This window comes from Camponotus vicinus, unplaced genomic scaffold, assembly GCF_025532165.1.
Source record: "Camponotus vicinus isolate PSW18456_S1 unplaced genomic scaffold, iyCamVici1.0 SCAF_6, whole genome shotgun sequence".
Classification (NCBI taxonomy): domain Eukaryota; kingdom Metazoa; phylum Arthropoda; class Insecta; order Hymenoptera; family Formicidae; genus Camponotus; species Camponotus vicinus.
This window is the reverse complement of record NW_028141978.1, coordinates 5,710,440-5,730,554: the sequence shown is the minus strand read 5'-3', so window position 1 is coordinate 5,730,554 and position 20,115 is coordinate 5,710,440. Positions and strand designations below refer to the sequence as shown.

Here is a 20,115-nt window from a genome sequence, read left to right as displayed (position 1 = left end):
GAAAAAGATATATATATATCTATAGCCTTTATAAAAATAATTTTTTAAAGACAGTCTGTTTCTCCATAAAATAAAATATATCGAATATTATGTTGAACAAAATTCTCAAAAAATATTACTATCAATCCCCATATTAATAGTACTAAAAATTAGTTTTAATATGGATTAATATTACTATTAAAAATAGTAATACTTATCCATATTAAAACCGATTAGGATAAATAAAAATACCACTTTATTTCGTAAGTTAAAATTGTATATGTGAGAAATCAAGAGAAATGTTTTAGGATTAATTAACTCATAAATTGATACCATATAAAATTCATATATATATTTTTATGTGATATATAATCATATTTATTATCTATTACATATCACACATTTCATAAGGAAGAATATCTCATCTTATCAGAATTAGTAGCAAAATCTACTTTTATTGCTGTCAATATGAGCTTGCAATGTATTCATTTTGATAATCTCACAGATAAAACTCTGTTATAGCAATAAACATATATCTGGATATACGAGCATGTAATCTTTACATGCAAATATATCTTCTTAAGCAATGTAAGGTACTATTTACAATTACTTTACAATAGAATCAGAGAACTTAAGGCACAAAGATGTAGTGTGATACATCGTTAGTGTCTTCCATAACTTTAGACTGAAGTAACTTGATTTCGAGCCTAAGCTTCTCCCTCTCCATCTCTTGTTTCCTTATTTCGTTTGAATAGCAATTAATTTGCAACTTCAGCTTGTCCTTCTTCAGTTTCAATACTTCAGTTTCGTGGTACAGTTTCCCTTTTTCGGCGCGTAATACCGCCAGTTGTTCCTGAAGCAATTGGTGACTCGCTTCATCGGACAATACTACCTCAGGCGTCTCCATATCCGATTTCACCATAGGGATTGGCTTGGTTGTTGTAGTCTCGCTCTCGGGTCCGCTTTCTGGTTCCGTTTCCATGGAAGTGTTTTCCTTCATAATCCAAATTCTCGAGTCCGCTTCGTGAAAACTGTTAGGTGACTTCGGCGACTGTTGCAGTGTTAAAGAGTCAGCTTGCGACTTGTGATTAGGCGAAGCAGACGTTTCCTTTGTGACTTTCTCTATGGTAGTTGAAGCGATAGCTTCTATATCTAAAACTGACATATACGAAATCTCTCTTTTAATTTATACATATTTCTATTATACATGTATTATATATTATAGAAAAAAAATCAATTTACCACGCGACTTCGGCGATTGACTATCATCTACTGTGTGCGACAAGTGATTGTTGCAGTAATTGTTAAATTCCCTCTCATCGACGAAAACGGAACCGTCTGCATTAACGATAGACTCGACTATCACTGACGGATCGCCATTCTCCATTACCAATTCACCTACTATTTCTCCATCGGCTGCTATTATATCACCTTCATTGTCCGCTCTCAATAATTCATCCTCGTTTGTATCGATTTCATCGACTACTTCTTCTTGCGTCAATTGACCGCTATAGGAATCTTCACCATCGTTTCCCTCGCTCACTTCTAATTCTGTCGATAATCCCTGAAGAGACAAAATTTTTTTTTACATTATTCATACACATGAAAAAGTGAATATAAAGCAAATATAGTTGTCTTACATCTTGACCCCAGGCAGTTTCCTGTTCCTTCTTCATTCTTTTTATAGTTTGCGCTATTTCATCTTCAGATTCAGGATATATCTTTCTATTGCTATTTCTGGCCTGCATTTTTTCAATGTCATGAATTTTCTTAATTAACTGATATGCTCGCTCTGGTGTGATGATTCTCTTCTGCTTATTAGCTGCTGCTATGTTGAACAGATCTTTGGATCGAAGTACCTTGTTAGTACGCAATCGCACATACTCCCTTAATCTCTTACGATCAATATGTAATTGTAAGAGGTCTTGAACTTCTTGTCTAATTTCACCACAGAGCTTTCTCTCTTGTGGAAGATTTTTAAATAGTTCCTATTGAATAAAATATTTTTTTTATAAAAATCTAATCGAAACATATAACATTGCATAGCATTAAAAATCATCATAAAGTGATATTTTTTTATTTAAAAATGAAATTTTGTATAAAAAAAATATTGTGTTTTTAATTTATTTTTATGAATTACTTTATAGTCTGGATGCTATAAAATTTCTTGTAATAGGATAATAAAATAAGTTGCTGAAATCTACGTACCTCTGAAATTTCATGATTATGTTCATTATTGACACTGGTCACTTCCAACTTGGTGCCATCTTTAGATGCTCTGAGCATAATGTGAGCAGGACAATTTGTTCGTATAGACCTATCATATATCAATAAAAACAACATGTATTAAAACTATAGATAAATATTAATACTTATATAAATATATATTGTTAAAAAAATAGGAAACCAACTGAGATTGTCTTCTGCCAGCACCACGTGGTAGGAATTTCTGGCCACCATAAATGCAAGCATATTTGACAGAATAATATTTTAATCGTTCACTGATGGGTCGTGCAGTCTTCATATGAGCTCCACTCACAGTCCTACTATCTCTCCTCCAGTAATGCACCAGACTGTGCTTTGAAAATCTGTCTAGCTTTTGTTCCAGTTCTTCATAACTGTCAAACATTTCCCCCAAGCGGAAGGATACATCGTCATTAATACCGGTGCTCACATCCATCATAAGGACAGTCAATCTATGCAACAAAAATCAAAAAGAAAATTAGCCAGATGCCAAACTTTACCAGAAATTTATAACTTTCTTTCATTAAGGCAAACGAAACGTTTACCATCATCAATAATCCTCGTATCTCTTCCCAAAATCTACTAATTTAAATCGCGAATTTCTTTAATCATGCTGGAAGCTCGAATTCACGATATCAGAAAGGAGGTTAACATGGATGCAAATAAGCATGATCAGGATATTCGACTCGAGGATGGCGAAAATATCGTTGTCGACGTCATTGTTATCGTTATCGTCGTTCGATCGAAATCCAAATCGACGACGATCGAGCACGGGATAAGCGACAGCATCGTTCACTGGATACGATCCTACGACCGAGAGGCTCGGAGGAGAGGTTATATTACGCGCTGTCGTTTTGACAATTGGCGTGACAGAAGCCGCATCGGGAACCGTGAACACAGACAGACCGAGTTTCGAGAGGAAAACCGGGCGAGCAGGCGACCGGGCCTCTTCGCTTCTTAGCGGCTCGGATCGTGAAATTTAATCTATTGTGGCGCGCGTGATGCGATAAATTTACAACGATTTCGCTGAAAGAAAAATTACATACCACGACGATCACGTTGCAACATTCTCGCGAAGGACGCGAGTGACGACATCCGGATTTTCCTCCACGGCTTCCGCTCGCGACACGACGAATTTTCGAAAAGAAAAATCGTCGCGCTTGACAAGACGGCAAAGAAAACTCTTTCTTTCAATTAGAACTGTCGTGGAAAGAACGTCCGGTTTTGAATTGGCGTAGCTCGCGGGAAGTTCTCGAGGATATCGCAACGCGATTTGTGAAAATACTACGTAGGTACGTTTGGCTCGTTGTTTCCAAGTAGAACGCATAAACTTTCAATTATGTATATATAATATATCTATATATATATTGCAGCATTATTGCAATTTTGTAAATATTATAGTATATTGTAGAGATGTCGAATTGTAAGAGATTTCCGAGAATAAGAATTCAGATACAATACAAGGAATAAGAAATATGGAATTAAACGTAAGGAATCGTAAAGAATCAAGATTAAAATATTAATCTTTAATTAATGTGTAATCTTTAATGTGTTAGTCTGATATAAGTTTGATTTTTTATAATTCCTTATACTCAATTCCATATATATTTCCTGATCTCTTTTGATTGTGTCTGAACTTTAATAATTATATAGCAATATATTTACAATAGCATATCAAAGACATATAAAATATATATATATATATATATATATATATATATGTACATAAAGAATTTTATATACAAGCTACAATAAAATAAAACATAAGATATATAAAATATTTTATATACAAGGTGAAACCTTTTTTGCGTGTCTTATATTTACAATATTGCAGTCTTGCAATAAAACATTTCTTCATGCTTCAGAAATTTTTTATATATGTATGGTTTTTTTTTTAAATTCAAATTTTGTCCAAAGTAAAAAATTGGAAAAAATCGGTCAAGCAAAAAAAAAGTGTTATTCTTGATGCATCTAGAAAAACAATATGGCGTAACCAATCACGTGCGATCTATTTCTTTTCGTTTCAATTTCATCAGATATATTTAGCACAAAATTATTCAACGAACAGCTGTTTGCGATTGGCATGCGCTTTTGGGCTTAGATAGATAGACGTGAGAGTACGCGCCAATCACAAATAGTCAGATACCGAGCGTGATTGTTGTATATGTACAAATTAAATTTATTCACTTGCTTGTCCAATCCTTTTCTTCAAAAAGTTTAATTTACAGTTCTCTCTTCCAGATGTATCTCCATAATCTTGCCACGTGCTTGTGCAGGAGTTACAAAGGAAGATGATCGATAAAATATGTCGCATCACCGAACGAACCTTGCACAAATACAACAGCATCCAGCTTCTCTTCTAATATCGACAGCAGCAGCGACGACACTTGGTCAGACTCGCCCGACTCTGATCTGTCGGTCCCATCGTGAACCGGTCCCGAGTCACCTCGACTGCTCCTTAGATGGCTTATTTGTGAAACTCGTATACAATCGTGATAATCGTGTCGTCCTCCGGAAGATGAGTCTCAGGGAAGTCGTGGAGAAGATTCAGCATGTTTCTTCGTATCTTCCTGAAGATAATGAATAGATAAATACTTCGATGCCCGCTGCAGCAACGATAGCCGACGAGGACGACGTACGGTGCTACACAGGGGGTCGTATTTTGCCACAATCGGAAAGTCCTGGCGACAGCCCCAATAACGGAAGACGACATTATCGGATACTCTCGGGATATTCACGAGATCTCTTCTATGTGCCTCCACCACGTGGACGCTGCCCCACGTTGTTTCGATACATTTGGGACTGCCGCGTGCTGCCCCGTCAATCATGGATGTTGACTGCCCGATCGTAAGCCTGAAGCGATCCAGCAGTGCGCCGATGATTAACGAGATTAGCGCGACCATGTCCGTCACGACGCCGTCTACATCATCGTCGAGGTGAGCATGTCTGCAGATTCTCTTTGTTGTTTATCCAAGAGGGTATTCTGATTGCGTCCTTGAATACGGTTATTTGTTATTTCTGATTTAGGACAATAATACAGTTCAGGTTTTTGAGACTCTACCCTAAAATTTAATATGTGCTATATAATTGTAATTACAATAATGATTTTTATCGTCAGAAGTTGTTATTTGTAGGGATTGTTTTTTTCTCGCGAATTAATAATTGAAATATTGCTTGCTTAAACTGTTTAATGTTTGTAAAAGTAGCACCATTGCATAGTGTTAAATAAGAGAACAATTCTTTTTTCACATGCATGTTCATAGCGAAATAATGTCATATATATATACATACATATATATATATATATATATATTATAATATAAAAAAATATATATTAGATTATTCTTTGGAGGCAAAATTGAATACGAGTTGTATAAAAATAAATAATAGAATATAAATTATATAAAAATATAAGAATACATAAGGATTATGTTTTATTTATTTTTATATTAAGAGCTTTTAGAAATAGAGGTATGAATTATACTGTAAAAAACATATATCTATATTTTTTACTATTATTATTTTATTTTTATTAATATTTGCAATTAAAATTTAAATATTGATAAAAATATGATGTACATTAAAATATATTCTCTTTTTTATATTTAATAAATTTTAATTCATGCTAGACAAATATATATTTGTATAATGGTTGCTATTATAAATTAATGAAGATTCAGATTCTGCCTATTTTCAAATATTTGTCATATAATTTAGTGGAAAGATCTTTAATATACAAATACATATATATAAACAACGATTGTGCGAATATAAAAAAATTAAATTATCTTTAAACATTTTTTATATTATTATTTGCAGGGATGCTGTGTCAACCTACAATATATTTTCTAATTCTACGCGATCACGACGCTTCAGCACTAGCGTAAGATCATGTTACTTGTGTTCTCTTTTATTTTTCATTAATCAACAATATAATTATTTGATACCTGATATTATCTGTAGTTACTCTCTTGTTACTCTAATAAAAATATATCATTTGTTTTCTACTTTATAAAATAAAATTAAATTGATATTGTAATTAATGAAAAAAACATGATCAATGACAATATATAATATTTATTTCACAATGTGATATATTATCTAATTTTGAAGAAACTATTCAACGATATGACCTTTTTTATATCAATTTTTTCTTATTTTTAGAGTCCTGGTAATGTTCCTAGATTGACACCACGTGTGAGTCAATTAAGACAGGAAGAATGTGTAGATGTTGCTGGCCGGGAAGCTGCACATGAGAAGGAAATTCATAGTGCCATGCAAATATCTCAGTCATGGGAAGATCTCACTTTGGAGGCGGAAGGACTATCGTTCAAAGATTCAGAGCCTTCTACACAGCAGCTTAACAAAATGGAACGACCAAAGAGGTCGTTAGATCCTCTAAGTTTAAATCTATCCATTGGCTCATCGCAGTGTTCTTCACCTTCACCCACAAGATCAGGATTTAATCAAAGACAGTGTTATTCTCCTGGCATTCATCTTTGGAAGAATAATTTGTCTCCTAGTCCTACGAGAAAAGCATTTGCCACAAGGTAGGTTATTTTGCACTGCAAATTTATCTCATTTAAAGTTGTTACTACAAGATTACATATAAATAAAAATGTATCATTTGTTTTCTATATAGATTATAATGTTCATATAATGTTCATTTATAGCCTGTAGAAATAATATTCTTGAAAAAAGATACTTGTTAAGACATATATTATTTATTCATATTTATATTATTATTTTTTACTGATATCTTATGAAATAATAGGCGCAGCTTAAGTCCTATAGCGATAAGGCCAAGCTGTTTAGGGCCAGTTAAAAGAAAGTTCGAATTAGACGAGACCGGGATGGATCACAACTTGCAGCCACCTGCAAAGCGCACATCTGGTTTATTGACATCGGTTACATCCAGGTATGCTTTTATATCGATCCTTCTTATATATGTTTCCTAAAATAAAATAATAAAATTAGTAAATTATGGTTACAGTTTTTGTTATATAAAATCAAATTTTTGAAGAAATTACAAGTTAAATAAGATAAAAGAAAATTAATTTACCAAAATTGACTTGCCAAAATCTCAATTTAGTTAATTTACTGTACTAAATATATCTAGATTTTTAAATATTGAGTCAAATTATTGAAGAATCGATCGTTTTCTAAACAACATGAAATGAATATATATGAAATGGTTTTATACAGTTCATCAAATTCTCTAATCATTTCTCTTAGGCTAGATGCAATGTCCAGTCCACTTCCAGGGACTATTAGTTCTGTCGGCACACCTGAATCGTTATCGAGCGCAGATTCACCTAGTTTCTCCTTCCGGCCAGTGGACAGTCCGTCGCCGGTTCGCGCAGCTCCAAACAGTGACAGCGATTCTCTATCAGATGCGAGTAATCAAAGTAAACCAACAGATCACATTCATGTCGAGCAGATCAATCAGGACAATCACAGATGAATACAAGAGACCGCGTCATCGGACGTGTGAGAGTTCAGAGATTCGACGTGTCGTATTACGTGATTATTTCTGGCATATCGATGTAGGAAATAGATCTATGTCCTGCATATTGAATCTAAAGTTCGGTGTATTTTTCTCGTCGATCTTGTCGTTCAAAGTGAAAAAAGCAGCGTTCTCGTAATAGGACATGAATTGGAACTTTAATGCAAGTGTGATGTATCTTAGAGGACAAATACCTCTAATACGTTCTTCTTTTGATGTACGAGTAAGCGTAGCGCCAAGAGTGTTCTCCTTTCATTATGCTACTTATATACATATCGACAAGAAGACGCTTCATGTGTCTCATAATCGTTCTGTTAGATTTATTCCAGAGTGAAGCGTATCCATACTATAAATGATTCATTCTTTGTTTCTTTTTCCTTTTTTTAAGTAGTGATATACAATAATGCTGTATGAATGCGATAATTTCCTTCTCTCTTTCATCATCCTCTGTTTTGCTCTTTATCCTACTCACCGCTCACTCTTATTTTAGCTTTTGTTATCTATTTGTAATGATAATGTTTGATAAATCATGTTTTGAGCATTGGATAATTCTCTATCCAACGAGTGTAATTTTTATAATTCAAACTGTATTTGTTACATAGATGATCAAAGTTGTATCTCGCGTTTAATCACAATGGCTCAGTAATATTGTAGACATAATCATATACATATTGATGCCTTTAATTTCTTTGTTATATTATTTTCACTGATATCAGTGGGACTTGAATTTTGATTTTACCAAAAGGAATGTGTACAATGTGGGTTCCTTATGCGTGTATTTTCAGCGTACATATTTAGTTAAATATGACTAATAGTTTGAAAAATTTACTTTAAAGCAAAAAAAGTATGTTAAAAGCGAAAATCGTAATGTAAGAATTTAAAATATACCTGAAAATTTGAAAGATTAGAATGTCCTTTAAATATCTATCTTCTCAGATGTTTGAGCTTTTTAGAGGTAGGTACATATCCTGCAAGAAAACGTCTTTTTGAATATCAATAGCAACAAGAAAATTCGTGCATATCGCTCGTCTTTCTTAGTTTCAACTGTTAATTTGCCGAAAGATCGATCAAGTATAAAATTCGAGTCCCAATGTGTATCAGACATGTACACACACATATACACGCTCTTGTATTTCATGAGATAATGATCTTGTCCTACATATAAATAATAACAATAATATATAGATACGCGTTTGTGTTTCAAATTTCTCGAAATAATATATGAATAACTTTTTTTTTCTCTTTTTCTCTTTGATGCTTTTTTATGAATAATGATGTCACAGTTTCTGCAGGATGTTTTCTTAAAAACCAAAGCATAAGTATTAAGTCCATTATATTATAGTTAGTAGTCCTCGCCTTTCTTCCACCTGCCATTTTTCTTTCCTTTTCGAAGTGCGTGATTTCATGTTGACATGTGTGAAATGGATCAAACTCTATTTCTGACAAAATATAATTTCTCAGAAATTATAACGCAATATATTATGCATGATCTTTAGATCGAACGGAGCATTCCATATTATTTCAATCAAAGGCATTATTTTTGGAATAGATATTTGTATAAATATATATAAATAAAAAACTTGAAATTATATTTATATATATTTATATAAACTTAGATTTCAGGAGTAGCTTGAACGATAATGCTACGAGAATCTGACTGTGCCAGAAAATATTAATAATTGCGCAGGAAGGATTGTATAGATCTTGTATACGTTCTAGGATGTATATTTCGAACTTCCTCTCGCCTGTTAATAAATTGATAATAGATCATATATTATTTATAATTTTAAGCAGTATAGTGTTAAAAATTTTTATTAAAAGTCTGTATTTGGATTCATACACTTTGATATAAAACGTCCCAAATGTCGATTTTTGAAAATTCTGACACTACTTTCAGGTTTTCATGATTCCTTGTTTAGGATATGGATATTATGAATAGAACCATCATAACGTAGGATGCATATTTTTAATAAGAAATTAATGATCTGAACATGTGAATGTAAAACGTCGTCTTTGTGCATATATTGATTTTTTTATAGATTTTTCAAGATCTAATATAATTCATATAGTATAATTGTGTAGTGTAAACTTCTAACAAGAAAAAGAATAGAATTTTCCAAATATACATATGCTTCCTACATCTAAGACTGAAATTAATTTACATAAAGTGTACACACACATAAAAGTCTTTTTCTTAAATATATATTTTAAATTCATATGATTATGCTTCTTATATATCTTTTGTAACGATATTATGTGAAAGAAAAGTTAAACCGTCCTAATACAATTTTAAGATATATATTTTTACACAGTGATTTTACTATTTAAAAATATTTTTTTTATAACATATGTGCTATAAAAAATTGGTAATATATATTTAAAAACTTTATATATTATATTTAATCATAAAATTGAAAAATTATGAAATAATATTTATTAATTGTACAAATATTGTTAGTTTTTTGTAAAATCGTTAGTTTTTTGTAAATCTCGTCATGTTTTCTAATTTCACCGATATTACAAATAAAATCTTTTGTAGAGAAAAAATAAATTGTTTAAAATAAAATGTGTTTTTTTTTCTTTTTTTTACATTTTCTTTTTCTATGGTAAAGTTTTATTTTTAACTTTAACCGAATTAATAGATATCGATTAATTAAAGTAATTTTTATTCCAAGCAATAGTCACAAACAATTTCGGGACAAAAATGTGGAAAATGGAAAGTCAAATCAAATTTATCGCGTGATCTGTCAAACTTCAATTTCGCGCTTTGAAAACGAGCTTCATTAGATCAGCTGATTTCGGAACGCATCCTTATGATTAAGCCTATGTTCCAAAATTCACTGCCAGCGCTGAAAATATACAATATACGTAACGTGAACTATAGATTTTCAGCGCTGGCAGTGAATTTTGGAACGCGCCCTAAAAAGAAAAACAACCTGTTAAACGTAACCTAAATTTTTAAGTGATGGGCGAAAGTGGCTTTAAAATTTTGTATTTTGTTCATTAATTTATTATTGAATTTTTAATTTGTTTTTGTGAATTGTGCGCAAGTTGGAATTAAATATATTGGATATATTTAGGTATATTACACACTCATGCTGTTTTATCTAAAAAACAGACTAAAGTGGTATGTACATTTTCTTCAGATGAATTATTATTATTGATATATTTTAAAGTTAAATCGATAAGAATATTCTAAAAAAAGTGAAAAAGCAGAGGGAAAAAACATAGAGAAGCATTTATATAAGGTATAATTATATACAATAAATTTTTCAGTTTCTATCCAATTTTGTTTTTAAATTATATTCAACTTCTTTAAATTATATTTCTATATATATGTAGTGCATAATGCTTTTTTTAAATATATCAGTTTTATTTCTGATTGTAATAGTAACATGATATAATAATTCCCTCTTTTCTTCAATGAATTGAAAGTTTAAAACTGATTTAAAGGGTTAAGAGCAACAAAACTGTTATAGGAAATGTTTATCATACTAATAAACATGATTATATGGAAAGAAGTTTATTTGGAGGAAATATGACACACTTATCTTTATCTGTTTCTACATGGTACGTGTGTGTGTGTGGTGTGTCTTATAGAAAATGGTAGACATAAAAAGTAATTCTCCCATCGTTGGAGAAACTGACTCACATTATGAATCAAGGATACGAGCGAATAGTTCTGGTACAGGCACATCGACGCCATCATCCTCTTCCGACTACTTGACAGGAGAAGCAGATGATAGCTCTGACAGCAAAGGAACTATTCCATTTAGTCTAAAATCAGTGGAGACTATGCTCTCATTATCCAAGGTATATAAGATAATACTTGAATAAAGTCCAATCTAGAATTAATAAGTTAATATATATATAAAAAATAATAAAATGTATTCTATATTATATAATTAATTATTTGTATATATCTGTTGGCTAAAGAATAATTATACATTTTATTATAAATGAAAAAATGAAAGAATCAATACAAACTATTTTCTCGTTTAGGATGCTTCTGAGGAAGATCTTCAAGAAATGGTACAGAAGTGTAAGTTGATGGTGCTGGAAAGCGCTGAGTGTTCAGACGAGCGTAAATGGCTTGTTCGACGGTTGATTGAGTTACGTTTACGCGCGCAGGAGTTGCGCGAGACCTCGGATGAGAATCTCTTTGAAACTTGTGTGATTCTTGGGCATCACTTTGTGCCGCAGAAATATCATATCACTACATCTGGGCCAGTTTACTGTGATCACTGCAGCGGAGCAATCTGGACGATGCTGCAATCGTGGTATATGTGTAGCGGTAAATATTAAATAATTTAGCATATTTTGATTAATGGACACTAATATCTATATATATATATATATATATATATATATATATATCACTATAAATGTTGAATTAATAAAATTAATGAATAACTACGAATCTTGTTATATGATTATGCGATATTTTTTATTTCAGATTGCAAATTTAGTTGCCATTGGAAGTGTCTGAGTAATGTATGCCGTGTTTGCGTGCATGTGATCGCCAGTGAGGCCGGTGGTTACACCCATACGAAAGACATCTGTCCAGAGCAAGGCCTTTCAAAACAAAGCTATCGTTGTGCGGAATGCAAAGTTAGAATAACATTTAGTAAGTATAATTTTTCAGATTACAAGAGAGCCAGATAAGTGTTTTGCTAATAATATATAAATAAAGTAGTTATCGTTTATTTTATACGTGTTTATATTTATCATTTATTTTATAAGTCTGCTTATTATTTTGTCCTTTAATAATTGCATGCAGAGATATCCCGTGAGATAATTATAGTAAGTACATTATTGTCTTCTTGCAAGCTTTCTCAAAAGGATTATCACTATCTTGCTTCGGCAGTACTTTTAAGCACACAGGTATTTAAGATATTTATATCTACATTAACAATGTTATCACGTGCACATATACGTTATCACTTTGATGCAAATTCTTTAATTCCATTTTCCTGTTTTGTTTCAATTTCTTATCACATGTGATTATATTAGGAAAATGTATGGATATACAGAGTGTTTTTAAACCTAAAAAATTGCAAAAAGTATTGAAAAAATGAAGGTCACTATTAATTATTAATTATTATATAATTTTGCTGTGCAAAATTTCAATGTTCTGTGAAAAAGTCTCCGACAGCTACAATAAATACATTTTGCGATTTTTTTCACCAACTTTAGGGGGCTATAACTCGGAGGGAAAGTATTTTTGAACCCATTTTTATAAGAACTTTTTTTCTTATTTTGACCCTTAGAATACGCCCTTAAAATCTCTGACATAGGTTTAGAAACACCCTGTATAATAACAAAAATTTTTCAATAAATCAACGATACATTAAGTATAAATGTAAATACATTTTCCATAGAAATTTTGTTGAATTGTATAATATTTATGATATAATCTGCTAATAAAGATATAACGATTCTAGAATCGGCATGGGTGGAGCCGCGACTTTGTGACTATAGCGGTTTATATTACTGTCAGAGATGCCATTGGAACACAGCTATGGTTATTCCTGCGAGAGTGATCAGAAACTGGGATATGGAACCACGCCTAGTGTCCCGTGCCGCGGCGCAACTTCTTATGCTTTTGGAGGATCGTTCTGTATTGCCGTTGGAAGAATTAAATCCGAAACTCTTCACTTTGGTCCCAGATTTGTCGCTTGTGAAGGTGAAGCCCAATCACATATTATGTATAATACATATCTGAAAAATATATATATTTAGATTAATAAAATTAACTTTTTTAGAAATATTACTAGATATAAAATGTTAATTTTATATGTATAAGTTAAATCTTTTTTTCACTAAAGTAAAGCTCTGAAGGATTTAAATAATTTACTTACAATATATATCAAATTATTAATTAATCAAATTACTTCTTTGTAATGTAATATAAATATGATAACTTTAATCTGAGAATACTTGCATTTCAATTAATATGACGAAAGCAGCGCAATAAAGAATTAATAAATTCATAATATCTATATGTATATTCAGATACAAAGATTGAATCAAATTTTAATTGATTAAATTGTAGCGAATGCGAGGAGAAATGCAGATGATGAAGAAATACTTGGTTCTATGCTTAGACGCTTGTACTCAAGGATTACCATGGAAAATCGGGTTGCGCACGCACATGATCGAGAATTCAAGTAACTATTCCATCAAGGATCTTATCGATCTGCAGAGTGGCATTCTTCTGGATGAGCTTCGGACCGCATATGATACGATGCATGCACATATTACGCAGCAATGTGAACTCTGTAAAGCAAGGTGAGCATTAAAAAGGATACATTCCTTTCATATTATTGTGACTCGGTTTTTATGTCGAATTCATAGAATCTTTATCACCGATTGTTTTTTAATTTAATATATGTAGAATGATATGAGTATATGAAATTTTTCTCTTTTTCTTTATAGTAGGTATTTAGAAACTTTATTTTCTAATTTAAAAAATTTTTTTAAATTTTAATTTTAATTACTGTATAAGAGAATATATTCGCGATTTCGACATGCTTCAATTTTTATGCCGAATTTATTTGTCAAAAGTTAAAACTACTAAAATAATATATGTATAATTTCTTAGAATGTATTCTTTAAAATCTATTTTCACACTATATAATGTTTATTTCAATTATAAGTAATTAGTATCTCATTATTCACATTTTTAATGACATTCCTAATTTTTTTGTTATTGAATTGTTATGTATATGTATATGTATATGTATGTATATGTGTGTGTATATATATATATATATATATATATATATATATATATATTTATTTATTTATTTATTTATTTATTTTATTTAATTTAATTAGAATTGATATAAGAATGATGCTTTTCAGGGGACATTTATGTGAGATATGCAGCAACGACGAGATCATTTATCCATGGGATGCGAGCTCAATTATTTGTTCGCAGTGTTCGGCAGTACATCATCGCGTTTGTTGGGCTAAACGTAATCACTGTTGTCCACGTTGCGCGCGTTTGCAAAAACGTCGCGCTTTACAAGGACAAAATACTGCCGAAGACTGTGATACAGACGAAACTGCAAAGGACTCCTAAGTAAAAGCATTATGAAATGCTGCGAAACATCGTAAAATATTTTGTGTAATATATTTGCATAACGATTTGTACCTGTTATTTTTTTAAACGGTTTAAAACAGTTTTAGGCTGTCATCTTTATATATATCCGTCACATTACACACATATATTAAAGGTTGTATAACATTTTCTTGCACTAATAGGCAAATTTTGTCTACTTATGGTCTAATTATTGAAGTTGTCAAGTTAATATCTATATTTATCGCATCTTTTAATAATAAATATATATCACATATTTTAATAGTCAAATGCGTAAAGTATCAAAGTGTATTTTACGTATATAAATAGTGCAGTCACTCATTAAATAAGAGTTATTAATGAATTGTTCATTAATTGTGATGTTACATTTCTATTTCCTATAGAGAAGATTGCTAATAATTAATCATTCGGCGTATTGTATGTATAAATGTGTAATGCGTATAATTTTATCGCATAATGATCTGAAGATAAACAAAGAAAAGAAACGATAAACACGCGAAGTTTTATTTCAATTCAATTGTCAATATGCATTATTAATTACTTGAGCGTTTACATTTTTGTTTGTACACTTGTTTAGATAATATAACATGATATATATGTATGCTGGTAGAATTTTTTCAAGATCATTCTTGACATTTGCACAAGTGCTAAATGACAATATTCGACTTAGTGAATATACGTCTGGTATCTACATACGTCTGGTTTTGTTTGGTAGAAAAAGTAGCGGCGGTATTTAAATAAGATGTCAAGTTGTTGGAATCAGTTTTTATCGTTCAGTCGTAGCGAGGTAAGCAAACATGATGTGTGCCATTGTAATATGCATTTTTCATAAATAGATTAATAAATATCGAAAAAAGTACTTTTCAAAATTTCAAATCTCCTCAAGATTTCAATCTTGGAGAACCTCTTCAAGACTTGCTAATCTATTTAATAGAATTTATTGTAGATAACTTTCACCATATGTATTACTTTATTCATTATTTGTTTTGTTCATTATATGTTTTTATTTGCTTATTAAAACATTTTGATATGACATTGATATATTTTGTATTATATCTTTTTTCTATAATTTTTTTTTTATATTTTATAATTTTTTCTACTCTATCTTGCATTAATATAGCTGCTATATTAAGTATTTAATAATTATATTAATTATTATTAACAGTTTATTAATAATTATATATAAATATAATGAATTATTAGTTACTTATATCTTATGTGTGAAAAAATATTTTATTTTTCCACAGTAGTATTAGCTTAAATACTATGTTGAATATTATTTATTATTCAAGACATCGATAAAATATCTTCACATCTTGTTAATTTATATATATCTTTTGTTTTCAATAAATATATATTCCTCATCAAAAATTAAAGCAAGACTCTATACATATTTCCAAAAAAAAACTTTGTCTCAAATATTTTTATGTTTCACATCTCCATCTGATGAGCGATTAAGATTCCGACTTATGATTATACATAGATAATATATTATCATTTGTAATGTTAAGCTAATAAGAATTATTAATAGCTAAATTTATTTTATCTTCAAATTCATTTTTCTTCAATTCGTTATTCACATGCAATGTAGTAACATGTGTATTGTATTTATTAAGAGAACATACAATACAATTCTTATTGTCCACACCATTTAGGTAAATAGATAGCATGATGTCACATATCTGCCTGTTCGTACTTTTCCTCGCCATTGCTGTTCAATTCGGTGATTGCAAAAATAGCGGAAATATAGATTGCACACCGAGCGCACCTGGTTCCGACAAAACTCATCTATCATACCTTGAAAAGGAGGCGGAAAAGCTAAAAATAAAGCTTGAAAATAAGAAGAATAATACGTCACCAGGATCCTTTAGCAATTTTCTCGATAATATCCCTATTATTGCTCCAGGTAATTCAATCATTTTATAATGCAATTTACAAAAAAAGAGTGCAAATGCTAAAAGAAATGGACATTTTAGGGAGAAAAAACTCATTTTCCATATAGAGCACATTTTATAATATTAACAAGAAATAAAGAATATATTATTAAATGTTTACACATACAAAAATATAGAATATCTTGTTAAATGTTTATTTATTTTCAATATTTCGCCAAAATATCTCTCTTACAAAGAAGATATTCTTTGAATTTATTTTGTGTATTAAAAATATTTTTATAATACACTGAATAATGAATTTTTTATGAATAATGAATTTTTTATGATATTATCAATTATGACAGTTTTTTAAATTAAAGAATATCTGAAAATATAATGATTTCACAATCTTCTTTATGTGATGTCTTTAATTTGTTTATTTTCAATTTCTATTTTTTATTTCTATTTTTATTAGCAGTTTAAGAAGAAAGCAGAAAAAAAGAAGAAAACATGAACTATTCGCTGTAATTACGTATGAACAGAAACAATTGGAGTAAATATATATATCTATAATATTAAAATAATTTATTTTTTTAGAAACGTAAGCTTAAAATAATTTATTATTTTAAGCTTACGTTTCTAAAAAAATATAATGCTATATTTATTAAAATTAGTAAAACAAAATATATAAGTATAAAAATGAGGTACATATTTAAAGAGAAAAGATACATATATATATATATATATATATATATATATATATATATATATATATATATATGTATAATATATTATTTATATTATTTTATATATTATATATATTTATTTTATATATTTATATGTTATATATGTTTATATATATAATATAATATGTAAAATGCAGTGTAAAAATATAAATTTTATAGAACTAATTGTAAAACTAATGAACGCGTAAAGTAACGGAAATTAAAATAAAAACAAAAAAAATAGAAACTTTACTGTGGCAATCTCATAAAATTTAATTTAAAATATGTGAATGCAAATTCGCTTTTTTGCTATATTTTCTTATTACTGACTAATTAATCTCTGATTTGTAGGGAAATTTAATAAATGAGAAAGCATATTTTCATATGTTTAATTATTCATATATAATTATCATATAAAAATGAGTTCTGAAGAGAGATAAAGAAAAAAGCAAATACTCATATTTCATAATTCAGAAATAAATGCCAAATCTTGTATTTTAATAAATTGTTAATTATGAAGGAGAGCGTTAATTATGAGAGATAATCTTGTGCTTTATTTGCATGCGTTTACCTAGAATTATATGTAAAAATGCTTATAAAATATAGAAATATTAGAATTAAATTCTACACAAAATAACAATACTATTTTAAAGCATTTTTACATAAGGAATTAATTATCTATTAGATAGAATAAATTAATTGTAAAAGAATTTTAAACACGTTTTAAGAGATACGTTTTGATCGTTGCAAGCGTTGAAAAGGAATTATTGCATTGCAAGTCATTGCAGAAACTTGTTGGAAAATTCCACGATAATAACAATGAACTTTGGATAAAATAATCGGTTACTGATATACATGATGTATGTTCAAGGATTTTATTCTAACAACTCTGTTTTCTTTTTTGAATGCAATCAAAGATATTGCCTAAATGCAACTTAACGTGTGTAAAACTGAATAATCATATAACTTTCGCAACGTACCCAGACAACACATATCTCTAGAAGATGTCTTATCATTCTTTTAACGTCTTTAAGATGTCTTTTGGCTTTTTTATACTGTCTCGGTATTTTTTGATGCAAGAAATGTTTGGCCTAAATGCAATTAAATATTTTAAATTTGTTAAGTTCTCTTTTTTTACTATCCCATTGTTGATTTATAAGTACTTTTTAGAAATTTTGTGATAAACTATATAATTTTATTATATTTTATTTATATACGAAATTTATTTCTATGAGTTACATATATTTTCTGAATAACTTGATTGCTATTTCGGTATACTGGTAACTTTTTTGCTTCATCTACATTAGAAATTTGCCACAGAACATATAATAAATATGTAATAAAATGTATACATATTTTTGAATGCGATAGAAGAAAAATTAATTATATTACCATTGTTAACTGGAACTTTTTGCCGTCTTTTTCATCTTGCAATGATGATATCTGTTTTAGGAACACTCTGGTGTGGTAATGGGGATCTCGCCAAAAATGAGAACGATCTCGGCTATTTCAAAGATACGGATGCCTGTTGCAAATCACATGATAATTGCAAGAACGATATCGTGAGTGGTGATACGAAGGTCAATCTCAAGAACAATGGTCTTTTCACGAGGTAAATGAATGAACGAGGTAATTCGAATATCTTCAACACTCGTTGTGAACATTCATATTTAACATCTGAAAAATATTATATAACTTGGCTTATGTATGACATGTACATATTTATTTATTCATATTACATACAAGTTCTGTTATCATATATTTTACATCCTTTTTTGCAAAATGATAGATCTGGTTCACATTAGCTTCATTAATAATTTTTTATTAATTTCTTTTTTGTCAAACTTTTGTAATTTTTTTGACAACAGATCAGCTTGCCCTTGCGATCATGAGTTCTACAAGTGTCTGAAGAATGTTTCTACTTTAATTTCTGAGGGAATTGGAAAAACGTATTTCAATATCTTGCAACCGCAGTGTTTCCAATGTACATGCCCATCAAACGGTTGCCAGTAAGATAGATTAGAAAGATAAATAATAATAACAATATAATAATGAAAATAATGTAGAACATATTACGGAGCTTATTTTAATTTTTTTTCTATGTTTGCATTAGAGAAATTTTAAAGTATAATATAAAAATTCCAAAAGTAAGTTTTATATAAAAACATCAATTTTTCAGGATTAACAATAGTGATGATTATTGCAATGGTCAATGCACGAAGTACGAATGGGTTAACAACAAAAAGTTTTAGTTACTTATTTATAACAGAAGATTCGAACTTGGCTAAACAAAGAAAGATCCTGCATATTTATAATCATGCACAGAAGATTTTTGAAAATGTAATCTTTGCACTTTAACAGTTAACTCTAACAAACTGTTAAAACTGATTAAAACAGATATTCATTTAACAAATTATAAATAAAAAAATATATTTTTTTTAATTTATAATTCTTTAAATAAGAATACATTTTAATTAGTTTTAAATAACAATTGATAAGAAAAAGTTGACTAATCTAACTTGTTTGAGAGGCTATTAGTATATATAGTATGCTTTATTCTACAACTATGTTGCACCATATCCAATAGTGTATATCGCACGAGTATGTAAATTGAATAAAATAGAATTTTATTTTGATTGCAATGTGAATTAGTTTTTATGTTCTATTCTTTATATTTATATT

General features: G+C 29.6%; 4 protein-coding genes and 1 long non-coding RNA gene across 11 annotated transcripts; 3 read left to right on the top strand and 2 right to left on the bottom strand.

The window, feature by feature from the left end:
• Positions 1-130: 130 nt before the first annotated feature.
• Positions 131-3,227, bottom strand: LOC145972798 (uncharacterized). Its single transcript, XM_083101738.1, has 6 exons — positions 2,769-3,227; positions 2,391-2,675; positions 2,188-2,296; positions 1,620-1,967; positions 1,222-1,543; positions 131-1,137 (listed from the first exon to the last, which is right to left on the bottom strand). Exons 2-6 carry the CDS (start codon positions 2,660-2,662, stop codon positions 611-613), a joined length of 1,578 nt encoding a protein of 525 aa, XP_082957864.1. The 5' UTR covers positions 2,663-2,675; positions 2,769-3,227; the 3' UTR covers positions 131-610.
• On the top strand, positions 3,130-9,568 carry LOC145972800 (PPP2R1A-PPP2R2A-interacting phosphatase regulator 1). 3 transcript variants are annotated; one of them, XM_083101742.1, is made up of 6 exons: positions 3,130-3,511; positions 4,465-5,159; positions 6,043-6,106; positions 6,388-6,773; positions 6,998-7,141; positions 7,459-9,568. In XM_083101742.1, the coding sequence occupies exons 2-6, from the start codon at positions 5,050-5,052 to the stop codon at positions 7,685-7,687; spliced, it is 933 nt and encodes a 310-aa protein (XP_082957868.1). In that variant the 5' UTR covers positions 3,130-3,511; positions 4,465-5,049; the 3' UTR covers positions 7,688-9,568. The 3 variants fall into 3 exon arrangements, with proteins under 3 accessions (XP_082957868.1, XP_082957866.1, XP_082957867.1); XM_083101740.1 differs by having other exon boundaries at positions 3,130-3,515; XM_083101741.1 differs by lacking the exon at positions 3,130-3,511 and having other exon boundaries at positions 4,441-5,159.
• A 1,075-nt stretch (positions 9,569-10,643) lies between these two features.
• Positions 10,644-15,873, top strand: Def8 (differentially expressed in FDCP 8 homolog). 5 transcript variants are annotated; one of them, XM_083101732.1, is made up of 9 exons: positions 10,644-10,856; positions 11,330-11,542; positions 11,732-12,023; positions 12,186-12,356; positions 12,560-12,613; positions 13,174-13,415; positions 13,785-14,020; positions 14,597-14,861; positions 15,550-15,873. In XM_083101732.1, the coding sequence occupies exons 2-8, from the start codon at positions 11,333-11,335 to the stop codon at positions 14,814-14,816; spliced, it is 1,425 nt and encodes a 474-aa protein (XP_082957858.1). In that variant the 5' UTR covers positions 10,644-10,856; positions 11,330-11,332; the 3' UTR covers positions 14,817-14,861; positions 15,550-15,873. The 5 variants fall into 5 exon arrangements, with proteins under 5 accessions (XP_082957858.1, XP_082957855.1, XP_082957856.1 ...); XM_083101729.1 differs by having other exon boundaries at positions 14,597-15,873; XM_083101730.1 differs by having other exon boundaries at positions 10,646-10,809; positions 14,597-15,873.
• LOC145972797 (uncharacterized) lies at positions 11,237-11,993 on the bottom strand. Its single transcript, XR_014439289.1, has 2 exons — positions 11,717-11,993; positions 11,237-11,574 (listed from the first exon to the last, which is right to left on the bottom strand). It is a non-coding gene; the product is annotated as an uncharacterized LOC145972797 (long non-coding RNA).
• LOC145972796 (phospholipase A2-like) lies at positions 15,487-20,081 on the top strand. Its single transcript, XM_083101737.1, has 5 exons — positions 15,487-15,621; positions 16,490-16,740; positions 18,886-19,045; positions 19,302-19,442; positions 19,613-20,081. Exons 2-5 carry the CDS (start codon positions 16,503-16,505, stop codon positions 19,683-19,685), a joined length of 612 nt encoding a protein of 203 aa, XP_082957863.1. The 5' UTR covers positions 15,487-15,621; positions 16,490-16,502; the 3' UTR covers positions 19,686-20,081.
• Positions 20,082-20,115: the final 34 nt, after the last annotated feature.